General features: G+C 37.1%; 1 protein-coding gene across 1 annotated transcript in view; it reads left to right on the forward strand.

The window, feature by feature from the left end:
* Positions 1 to 9,173, forward strand: part of slc2a9l1 (solute carrier family 2 member 9, like 1) — a 69,227-nt gene extending 60,054 nt beyond the window's left edge. The window contains 3 exon segments of the mRNA XM_034167710.1: positions 7,401 to 7,476; positions 7,646 to 7,773; positions 8,988 to 9,173. Coding sequence (XP_034023601.1) covers positions 7,401 to 7,476; positions 7,646 to 7,773; positions 8,988 to 9,173 — 390 coding nt within the window.
* Positions 9,174 to 13,103: the final 3,930 nt, after the last annotated feature.

The raw sequence follows: 13,103 nt of genomic DNA on the forward strand, positions 1-13,103 counted from the left end.
ATTCGTCCCATTTGTGTTGCGTAGCATTTAGCGTGCAACTTGGTTCCATTTACCATGCAAATTTGGTTCCATACATTTTGTACCATTGCACGCTGCGAGCACTGCCGCTACTATTTCGCCAAAAATGGCAGAGTTTCTTTTGCTGATGGATGATGATTTGAAGGAGCTACCTGATGGTGCTAATTCTTCTAAAGGCCCGGTCCCACTGGCGTTCAGGAAGATTTGTGTATGGTTTGCACACAAAATTGGCTCATATTCGCTAAACATCCGCAATATCCATGAAACATGTTTGTATGAGTCGGCCGACATCTGCACATGTCCGCAATTATCCGCAGAGGCATGTTTTTCCGTTACCAGGATTTTTGAGCTGCACAAAATTGTGGTTGCGGATGACATCCGCCTTACCTACTCAATACATAGTGAAGCTATGCGCTGTATATCCGCCATTATCCACTGATATCCGCAACTGACGGGGATTTGCGGCTTGGCAGCGGACTGGGACAGTGTGTAAAACGGATATATTGCATGCCTATCATGTCCACATCATGGACTAAAATAAGCTGTAGCGAATGCATACAGATTGGCAATGAATAAGAAATCGACATACCTGCCAGTCAGTGCCAGTCCAGCTGTGGAGATGTATAGATGTAGGTATGGATCCCCAAAGACATAATAGCTGCTGCCATCCAACAACATAGTGTAAATCCCCAGCTGCAGAGACGTCAGCCGTGGACCTCGGTTCTCTTTCAGGACTTGTATTTAACACCAACAAAAGGAAGAGTTGCTGTTACAGCCGCAACTCACGCTGAACTCTCTCTTTTTGAAAAAAACAAACAAAAAAAACACACAGTCTCACAACCCTGAGTGGCTTACTGGGACATTTGTCATTTTTGACCAATTTTGTTGTGGCCGACAACAAACGGCTGTAATTTGTATACTCAATTCATGCACAATTAAGCCTCTCCCCAGTGCGGCCGGGCCTTAGCACAAAAAAACAAATCCACAACGCTGTAAGCTGTCTGGAGGCATGAAGAGCAGTTAGGATGAAGTTAGGATAATAAGCTGGTCAAATCTCTGACGTGATTTTTCGCTGGACTGAAGAAGTACACAAAATCTTTTTTTTTTTTTTTTTTTTTGGAAGTACGCAAAGTCAGTGCACGACATCATGGACTAGATCGTCAGACTGTTTTTCCAAGTTGACTGAGAACAATTTTGGATTCATTTAAAGTTTTTGTTGAACTGTTGGTGTCAAAGCACCAGTGACAAACACCAAAATGAAAGTCCCATTTCTGTTGTTTATAAATTAATAAAATATGAAATGACAAGGATCTGTTTTAGCCATTGTGTAAAACAAATAATGAATGTTTTCTCATTCTTCCAATGGAACACATATTTAATTCGGTGAAAGCTGGAATGTTACATTCAACTTGGCTTTGCCTTGTTGAATGGAACATTCCATCTTTCACCTCATGAAATTCATACCATTGAACTCATAAACATTCATTATTTGTGTATTAGGACACCCCAAAACCTTTTAAAACACAAAGTAAATGAACTGCATTTCTATACCGCTTTCATGGTTAACGTCTTTTACAATGATGCCTCATATTCACACACACACACTGATATCAGGGTGTTGCCATGCAAGACACACTACACGACACACTGGGACAAAGTTGGGGTTTAAGGACCTTGAACAGAATAGAATAGTCTCCAGTGTCATTGTACCAGGGGACAACAAAATTGGGGGTGCTCCCACAGAGCTCCTGTACATCACAAAAAAGAAAAACAAGACATCTTGTTTTTCTTTTTTAATAAATTGTTTTTAATAAATTGCTATAAATTGTTCCGCACATATATAGCAACACCTCCACAAGGAGGTGGGGGTGTTGCTATATATGTGCGGAAAAATATTAAATTTAAGGTAATAGAAAGTATGACGTTAACAATAAAAGATGTGTTAGAATGTATATCAATAGAAATGTATAATGGAAACAAGAAAAACATTATTATAAGTTGTTTATATAGGGCGCCAGGCTCAAATATGGCTACATTTACAAACTGGGTAGACAGAATGTTTTCATCAATAAATAACAAAAAAATATTTATATGTGGAGATTATAACATTGATTTAATAAACCCCAATAGGCACACATCAACTGACGAATTTATAAACACAATGTACAGCGTGAGCTTATACCCAGTTATCACCAGGCCAAGCAGAATTACATTGAATAGTGCAACTCTAATAGATAACATCTTCACAAACAACATAGAAACTAAAAATATAAGTGGTTTATTGATTTGTGACATAACTGACCATCTTCCTGTGTTCACTGTGTATGACTCCAATTATAATTTTCAGGTAAAACCCCAATACTCTGTATTTAAATGAGTAAGAACCCAAAAAGCAATAGATCACCTCAATAATGACTTAACAAAACAGGACTGGCGCACTGTGTATAGGGAGAATGATGTGGATTGTGCCTTCAATAAATTTCTAGACATTTTCAATTCATTATATGAGATAAACTGTCCAATACGCCAAGTCAACAAAAACAGTACTGTCGCCAAAAGTCCATGGTTAACAAAAGGTCTACAAAATGCTTGTAAAAAGAAGAATACATTATACAGACAATTTGTTACACTAAGGAAAAAAGAATCTGAACATAGATATAAATTATATAAAAACAAACTAACTAATATAATCAGAGCCAGCAAGAAATTATATTATACCAATCTATTAAATAATAATAAAAATGACACCAAGAGAATCTGGGAAATTCTTAACACTATAATCAAAAATAAGGTAAGAGGTAATTCTTATCCAAATTATTTTATTGATAATAACAAGGACATCTATAATATGTATAACATAGTTAATGGTTTTAATAACTTCTTTGTTAATAATGGACCTGACTTGGCAGCAAAAATTCCCGATGGTTGTAACAAGGAGCAGGAATCACTCATAAAACTCAATCCAAACACAATGTTTCTCTCCAGTGTTAGTGAAGCCGAAATAATAGATATTGTTAATAAATGTAAAAATAAAAAATCAACTGACTGTTATGACATAGATATGAAGCTAGTAAAAACAATAATCAAAAGCATATCAAAACCCCTGACTCATATATGTAACTTGTCATTTCAAACTGGGACATTCCCGATCAAAATGAAGATGGCAAAAGTTATTCCACTATACAAAAATGGAAATAAACATATCTTCACAAACTACAGACCGGTCTCTCTACTTCCACAATTTTCCAAAATTTTAGAAAAGCTTTTTAACAACAGGTTAGGATCCTTTATAGAAAAATATAACATAATTAACGAATGTCAATATGGGTTTAGGTCTGGTAGGTCAACTTCACTTGCAATAATTGAAGCAATAGAAGAGATTACAAACACCTTAGATAGTAAAAACTATATAGTTGGAATATTCATTGATTTAAAGAAAGCGTTTGACACACTTAATCACTCAATTCTACTCAATAAATTGGAAAGATATGGTATCAGGGGAGTGGCTTGGAACTGGATTCAAACAGAGAGACATCAGTTTGTGCAGATGGGTGCATTTAAATCTGGGTGTTTGGGCATCCCTTGTGGGGTCCCACAGGGATCCATACTGGGTCCACATTTTTTTAATCTTTATATAAATGACATATTTAATGTGTCACAATTATTAAAATTATTATTATTTGCAGATGATACCAATATATTCTATTCCAGTGATAACTATAGCAAACTTATTAATGTGGTAAATAGTGAATTAATTAAGCTGAAAACTTGGTTGAATATTAATAAATTATCCCTAAATATAAAAAAGACTAAAGTCATGTTTTTTGGAAATCATAATGTCAATTCTAATTTACCAATAAATATAGACGGTGTCGAAATAGATAAAGTGTCAGAAGTCAAATTTTTAGGGATAACCATCGATAGTAAATTAAGCTGGAAGTCTCATATCAGCCACATACATAAAAAAAGTTTCCAAGAATGTCTCTATTATGTACAAAGCAAAATATTTTCTGGATCATAATGCGTTATATTTATTGTATTGTTCTTTAATCTCTCCTTACTTAACATATTGTATAGAAATCTGGGGTAACAATTACGAAAGTTTGCTACATCCCCTCTGTATAATCCAAAAGCAGGCAATAAGAATCATCTATAAGGTAGGATATCTTGATCACACAAATAGTCTATTTTTGCAATCCAAATTGTTGAAAATGCCAGATCTGGTTAATTTTCACACTGCACAATTATTATATAAAGCCAGTAAAAACTCATTACCCAGTAATATTCTGAGTCTCTTCACCCAGAGAGAAGGAAGCTATAACTTGAGGGGATGTGGTAACTTTAAAGTCAAGGCAGTGAGAACTACCAGGAAAAGTTTCTGTGTGTCCGTGTTTGGCATTAAGCTGTGGAATAGTTTGGCACCTCAGTTCAAGCGATGTCCTAACATCCATCAATTCAAAAAAAGATACAAAGAAATGGTTCTGTTGAAATACATGAATGAGGAGAGAGGTGCGTGATCGTCATGCCTTTTTAATTTATTTCTAGTTAATTTACCTTTGCTTTTTTGCCTTGTCAGCAATAGAAGGGGTCTCGCTAGGACACACAAACTTTCATAAAATACCTGGAATTATCCTGTACATCAATTTAATTATATATATCATATCCATAATTGTAAACTATATTATATAAAAAAAATGATAATAATGATAATAAAATCTTACTATATGTTTGTTAATATAATAGATGTTAACATATTTGCATAATACCTGTTATTGCCGGTGTCGTAACCGTGGTCAAAAGTATTATTTTTATACATCATGATCCTGTAGTTGAAATGCTAGTCAAATAGAAGTATGGTGATGATGGTAATAACTTAGAGAGAGGGGGAAACATGTATATGTATGTATGTATTTATGTATGCGTATATATATGTATGTATATGTGGGTGTGTATGTATGTATATATACATATATGTATATTTATGTTTACATTTATATAAATATGTGCATATGTAAGTTTATTGATACATAAAAAGACTTTTCCTTTTCTTTCCTCCTCGTTTCCCCCTCTTACATCACTTACATCATTATCACCAGATCAGGGTCGGCAAGTGGGGGTCTGTTGCTCAAAGGTCTCCCCCTTCTGCCAGCAGACTCCAAAACCTTGTCTTTTAATGCAGAGCCTAGGACATTCAGCAAAGGGTGGACCTGTGTCAGGGGGCGACCCCTCTCTGGCAGCAGGTTTACAAAATACTTTGCATCTTTTAATGCACCACACACATGACAAATGGGGAAGGAGGGGAAGGGGAAAAAAAAAAGAAAATAATAATAATAATAATGATAAATTAATAAAAAAGTTAAGGTAATTAAATTAATAAAATAAAATGAATGTAGCATAATTGTATATATGTATATGTATTATGTGTATACATGTGTGTATAGGTGATGTGTGTATTTTGTGTATGTATGTTCGCATGTATGATGTGTGTATATATATATATATATATATATATATATATATATATATATATAGAGAGAGAGAGAGACAGAATTACCATCGACACACACAAGAATAGTACTTTTAAATAGTCATTTTCTGAGTAAATGTGGGGAATTTATTGACATATGAAAATGGCTTAAGGAATGACACCAGCAATATCAATAGCAATTTAAAAAAATGGTAGTAATAATAATAATAGAAATAAAAAAATATATATATTTTTTGATTGACAATAATTATTGTCATTATTACTGTCTATTATGGTGGGAATTGTTTTATCATTATTATTATTATTATTATTATTATAGATACTCATCACTAATATATGATATCAATTACATAGTAATAAAAAAGGAATATTGGTCACACTCGGTAGTCGTAATAACGTATGGGTATTTGGGGGTGGAATTAAATAAGTTCGTCTTCATCCCACCCCTTTTCGGGTTAAGTGCGCGGGTATGTATGCATGTATGTTTGTATCTCCTGTTCTTTTCAACCCAATGTGGGTAAATGTAGATGTCAAAGAAATGCTTATTTTGTAAAACTCAAAATAAATGATCAATCAGTCAATATGTATGTATATGTACGTGTATATGTGTGTGTATATATGTATATGCATATATGTAGTATGTATGTGTATATATGTATACGTGTGTGTGTGTATGTATGTATATGTGTGCGTGTATATATATGTGTATATGTGTAGGTGTATGTATATGTATGTGTAAGTATAAATGTATGTATGTGTATATATATGTAGTGTATATTTATTTATGTGTTAGTGGGTATGTATATAGGTATATATGTGAGTGTGTATATGTGTGTGTATAAGTGTATATATGTATATAATGTGTGTGTATGTATGTACGTATACAGGTATATATGCACGGCCCAAGCAGAGGGTCACCCCCTAGAGCCTGGTCTGCTTGAGGTTTCTTCCTAAGAGGGAGTTTTTCCTCACCACAGTTGCCTAGTGCTTGCTCTGGGGGTCGGCAGGGTTAATATGGAGTGACTTGGGCCAAGTTTGCTGTGATTTGGCGCTTTATACATAACATACTTATACATGATTTGAAATGTAATTGAATATTGAAGTGTATGTCTGTGTTGATATGTAGTGTGTTGTGAATTTGTGTATATGTTGTTATGACTGTTATAATTGTTGGACTCATTCTAGCAGGGGTGGGCGTTGATAAGCTTTGCTTCTGCCCACACCCTTTCGGACTCACAGGCTTGTTTATATAACATTCATATTATTGGTATGTTTCTGTTCTTTTGGATTTGTGTATATATATATATATATATATATATATATATATATATATATATATATATATATATATATATATATATATATATATGTGATGGCCTTGGTTCTCCTCCGGCAGCAGGATGTGTCTTTTGGGCAGTTTTTATGACCCTCTGCCCCGCCTACCTGTTTTTGGCTGTGGAGTCCACGTACCACACACCCAGGCAGTATGTCAATATGTTGTCCATCGAGGAGTGATAGAAAACCAGCAGCAGCTTCGTGTCCTGGTTGTTCTTCCTGAGGACATGCAGGAATTATAGTCGCTGCTGAGCCTTCTTAATCAGAGCCCTGATGTTGGAGGTCCAGAAGCGTTCTGTGGAGATTCAACATTTATGGGGGTTGTCCAGTCTGACAGGGATTTGGGTTAATAATGAGTCATAATTTATTGTTTCTTTGCGCCTTTTTAAAACATTAACTGCAAAACTTCTAAAAGGTTGAAAAATGTTGAATTTCCCCTTAAATATCTGCTTGTCACTGACAAAATGAAAGTGTTTTACAAACAAAAAATAAAGGCCAGAGACAGACAACAAATATATGTAGATAACAGTTAACACATTTAATATGTATTCATGTCCAGGATTCCACCGACTGGCTTTCATACATTTCTATTGGCTTGTTCGTCCTCATCATCATCTTCTTCTCTGGAGGACCTGGTATGTGTTTCACACTGTACGTCTGCACAGTTACACAATGAGAAAAGCATTTCATGTTACATGAAACACCTACTTTACACACGGACTGTAACAGCAGCAGAATACATTATTATTATTATTATTATTAAATATGCAACTGTAAATGACAGTGACTCTGTGGATCACCCAGGGGTGACTACTCCTGCTCTCAACCATGAGCTGTTCATTCAGTCAAATCGAGTGGCAGCATTTGTCATCACAGGGCTCCAGCGCTGGCTCATGACTGCGACGTTGGGCCTGATGTTCCCCTTCCTTATCGTAAGTGATGACGAGTGCAACATGTATAAAACAAATCACAAATTTTAGTTATGTATTCACACCTGGATTCTTGACTCTGCCTATATAGAGATTAGGGCTGCCACAAACAATTATTTTTATAATCGACTAGTCACTGATTATTTTTGCGATTAGTCAACTAATCGGATCATACGTAAATTGCACCTTATCGCACCAGCATGCAGCTGCTCTTATATAACCATCATTAGCTTCAAGCTTGAATTAAGATATGTGCTGACTAAAAATAAAGACAATTAATATGATAGTTCATTCAACTTTTACTTGTTGGTAACAAAGTTGTTCATTAAAGAGGAATGTATTTTTAACACTGTAAAGTAGCATAATGAAACATTAGCATTATCACATTTCCTATTCAAACATGACATCGCTGAGGTTACAGCAAACGCATAACGTGTGCTAAGGCTAATGAAATTGGCATCATTTAATGTTAATGTTTACAGCTAAGTACGTAGCTCACTATCAATGTTAATGTTAGCGGCTAACTAGCCAGTTAGATTACAGAGACGACTCTCGCTTTGTCAGAATCAGCCCAACATTTTTTCTTCTCAGATGCTCTTACATCACCGTTGTACAGCCGTGGAAGGAAAGTTCTGCCTTGCAGATTTTGCACTGCACATTTTGCTGTTTAATTTCGTTAAAATGCTCCCAAACTTTTGAGCTTCGTTGCCGGCAAGCCATAATATTTTTTGGTGATAACTTTTCCGGTGACATCACGGCTGACCCAGATTACCATGACTGTGCATGTGCACCAAGGACAGAAATGCAGCGTAAGATACAGTAGCAGTTATGAGAGGAAAAACAAAGCTTAAAAAATAAACGATGACGATTATTAAATTCGTCCCCGACTATTTTGATAGTGGACGTAATCGTGACTAGTCAACTAACCGTGACAGCTCTAATAGAGATCAGAGAAAATGAATTCATTTAACCTGTTATTTTGAGTGTATAAACTTTTTTTTAATAGTTCTGCAAACTTGTTCAGGTTTACACATTATGAACAATTCAGCCTGCTGGTGTAATGGCGTTGTGCTTGTCTAACATGAGGACCACAATATGGACCAATGCTACAATGTCTTCAGCATTTTGTTCAATATCTGTGCCACAAAGAATTAAGGCAGTTGTCAAAGTACCGAGAGGTGTACCTAATAATGTGGCCATGATTTTTTCTCCCGCAGGAAGCACTGGACTCCTACAGCTTTGTCCTGTTCTCTTGTACATGTCTCCTGGCATCGCTTTATGCCTTCCTGATCGTGCCCGAAACTAAAGGAAAAACGTTGCTGGAAATCTCATCAGAGTTTCAAGCCATCAGTATCTGTGGGAAGTCGGTCTCACAGGAGAACACAATGGAGACTAAGTTCTAATGCTATCCAGACACCTAATTCAGAATCAGAATCAGAATCGCCTTTATTGTCATTGTAATTTGCATTACAACGAGATTTGAGTGCAACTAAAAAAATGTGCTTTCCGTGGTGTGAGTAATTTTTAGCCAAATAAAAGATAGTGAAATTTAACTAAATTATTATATGTACAACTAATATAAACATGAGGTAAAATAAAATAAAATAAAATGTGGACTAAGTAATGTAAAACGAGAATTATATACAACTGTGGAATCATATTGCACGGGAATATTGCACATGGTTTACAGATATTGCACAAGAAACTTGAAGGTGTGGGTTAGAGTGATTTGTTTTTGTTCAGAGCAGCGATCGCTCTGGGGAGAAAGCTGTCCCTGAGTTTGTTTGTCCTAGTTTTGATTGACCTATACCGTCAGCCGGAGGGTAGTAGGTCAAACAGGTGGTTGCTGGGGTGGGATGTGTCTTTGCTGATGCTGGCAGCTCTGCTGAGGTAGCGAGAGCTGGCAATGTCTTCCAGGCTGGGCAGAGAGCAACCAGCGATCTCCTGGGCTGTTTTGATCACCCTCTGCAGGATTATTTCTTTTGTTTTTGTGGTGTTCAGCAACAGGTTGTTAGCTCAACACCATGCTGTAAGTCGATTTACCTCGTCTCTGTAGTCGGTCTCATCCCCCCGAGATGAGCCCAATCACGGTGGTATCATCCGCAAACTTTATGATGGTGTTTGTGGGATGGGTCGGAGAGCAGTCGTGCGTGTAAAGGGTGAACAGGAGGGGGCTCAGTACACAGGCTTGAGGGGAACCGGTGCTGAGTGTGATGGTGGAGGAAAGGTGGGGGCCAAGTTTCACAGACTGTGGGCGGTTTGTGAGGAAGTCCTTGATCCACTGGCAGATGGGGGTGGAGATGCCCAGATGTGTCAGTTTCTGGACCAGGATCTCTGGGATGATGTGGTTGAAGGCTGAGCTGAAGTCCAGGAAGAGCATCCTCTCATAGCTCCCCTGGTGCTCCACATGGCTCAGCGCGGTGTGGAGAGCTGTGGTGATAGCGTCCTCTGTGGAGCAGTTTGCCCTGGAGGCAAACTGCTGGAGGTCCAGAGTGGGTGGCAGACAGGCTCTGATGTACTGAGAGACCAGTCTTTCGAAGCACTTCATGACCACAGGCATAAGTGCAACAGGCCTGTAGTCATTTATGCTCTCCACTGCTGACTTCTTTTGGACTGGAATAATGGTGGAGGATTTGAGGCAGGGTGGAATGGTAGCCTGCGACAGGGACAGGTTGAAGATGCAGGTGAAAACTCCAGCCAGTTGGTCAGCACACACTTTGAGTACCTTTCCAGGTACATAAGGCACATAAGGCAAATTATCAATCTATACAATCTGCATGAAATAAAACTGTTTCTTCTTTTGGCTTTTCCTAATTTGCTTTGAGTTTTCATAGTGGATCTGGCATGGATTTGCATATAGAACTGGCATAAATTTTTACTTCGGAAGCCCGTCCAGATGCAGCTCCAGATGTACATAGAGAAGGGGAGATAGGTATTCTTCAACCAGGAAAACTACTTACTGCTTGCGCTGCCTACTGCAGCTGAAGGTTTCAGGACAGACAGACCATCGATTTCTATTTATTCACTAGATGGAGGACCGAGACAATCTGCTCATTCGCTGGCTGTTGCCAGAGCGCCGCCATCTTGGTTAGCATCTGAGAACCAGACATAAATAGAAATCGATGGGCATGATCAGTGTTTTCAAAAGACTTTCACTATAAATCTTCATTTTCTGTGCTATTACTGTACCATTACATTTATTCAAACTCAGTCCCACATTTGTACAGCCACTATTTGTCAAAACAAATACAGAAGAGAATCAGACTATTTATATAATAGACTTGAATGAATTTAGTCCCAATTCAGATGTTGTGAAGCAAGATGGAAAATAATACCACCAGTTTGTCAAAAAAGAAACATATTTAAACACGCTATGTCTGCCACGGCACAAGATACTACTGTGATCCTTAATTAATTTCATTATGAAGTTAAGTTAAAGATGGGAAATAATCACACTTGCATCACATTAAAGATATTAATATTAAAGACTGCTCTTAACCCACCTGTGGCACCACTTTTATGGAGCATTCTCCTCAAAAATTTCAAATAATGTAAATAAAATGAAACAGCCACGCCAACCAGGGTGAAAGTGAAAACACTACACTGGAATATAGAGTATATCATAGAGAAATTAATCATATTTCAGTATATTCTTATATTAGTAGAATATACAATGTCAAAGCGACTGTCATGTGACTCACCAAATTGAGAGAAAAAGCATTTCCATTCTATGAATTTGCTCTTACAGAATGTCTCAGGATGGAAAACCTGATGTGAACAAAAAGCCTGAGGCTAATTAAAAAGGGATAAACTGAGACTTAAGAAAGTGAGATTTCTAACTGAATCGCTAATTGAATTATGAGATATTTCTCACGACAAAGCATTCAGGCAGTAAAACTGAAATTACTGCAGAATACAGATCAACACAAAAATTAAATCATTTTATAACCTTTATTAAGTCATTTTTGTAATTTCCCCACATGCTCTGTGTAAGCCTGATCCCGTCAGACTTCAGAAGCTAAGTAGTGCGGGGCCTGGTTAGTACTTGGATGGGAGACCTCTTTGGAACACCAGCGGCTGTGTGTTTCTCCAGGTTACACTGGAGTTGCGTCAGGAAGGGCATCCGCGTAAAACTTGTGCCAAATGTCTATGCGGATCTGGCTGTATCCGCTGTGGCGATCCAGAACAAAACGGGAGCAGCTGAATGGACAACAACAACAACATTAATATTACATATAATATTCAATTAAATTTAGTTAATTTACAAATAAATGAAACAAATAAAAAACAAATAAAAAAATGATGCTAACATGAAAGACAGTTTTCAGCATAATTGTTTCTGTAATTATACTTTAACATACAGATTAAGTATAAACATTTGCAAAGTATATACATTTACATGTATTTATTTAGCTATATTACATGTACATAACACAATTTGACCAAGGATAACACAAAAAAATTACTTTTGTCCACTGTGGTTCTCAAAACCTCATGACAACATGTAAAGGGGACCATACTAGTCCGATGGTTCAGGTCAATAAATGAATACATTTTGATGCCAAATTTCAATAGGCTGCAATATTAAAAATTTTCAGTTTCAATTTATTTCATTTATATCGCGCCAAATCACAACAAAGTTGCTTCAAGGCGCTTCACACAAGTAAGTTCTAACTTTACCAACCCCCAGAGCAAGCACACCGGTGACAGTGGTAAGGAAAAACTCCCTCTGATGATTTGAGGAAGAAACCTCAAGCAGACCAGACTCAAAGGGGTGACCCTCTGCTTGGGCCATGCTACAGACACAAATTGCAAAATGAATACACAGGAGAGGAGGGTTGCAGAAGTTGGCACCAGTGCCATCTCTGGATGGAGCTGCACCTCAAACATAGAGAAAAAACAGAATCAGGTTGCAGTAAGACAACAAATAAAGTATAATTTGTCAGCATTAAGCAACAAGAAAAACAGAAGAAATACTAAGGTGATCGCCGGCCACTAGCCCTGAGCTTCACTAAAATCCCCAGAATTTAGATAAAGTTGAGGCTGCGGCCTGCTCCGTTTACTAATAAAATGAACTGAAAAGAGTAAAAAGCATAGTAACATACTATGCCAGTATGCTAGCCATACGAAAGGGAAAATAAGCATGTCTTAAGTCTGGACTTAAAGTCTCTACAGAATCTGACTGTTTTATTGAGGCAGGGAGATCATTCCACAGAACAGGGCATAATATGAGAAAGCTCTGTGACCCGCAGACTTTTTATTCACCCGAGGGACACAAAGTAGTCCTGCACCTGAGAACCCATAGCCTGGGCCAGTACATAGGGTTTAGGCAG

This window comes from Thalassophryne amazonica, chromosome 3, assembly GCF_902500255.1.
Source record: "Thalassophryne amazonica chromosome 3, fThaAma1.1, whole genome shotgun sequence".
NCBI classification, from domain to species: domain Eukaryota; kingdom Metazoa; phylum Chordata; class Actinopteri; order Batrachoidiformes; family Batrachoididae; genus Thalassophryne; species Thalassophryne amazonica.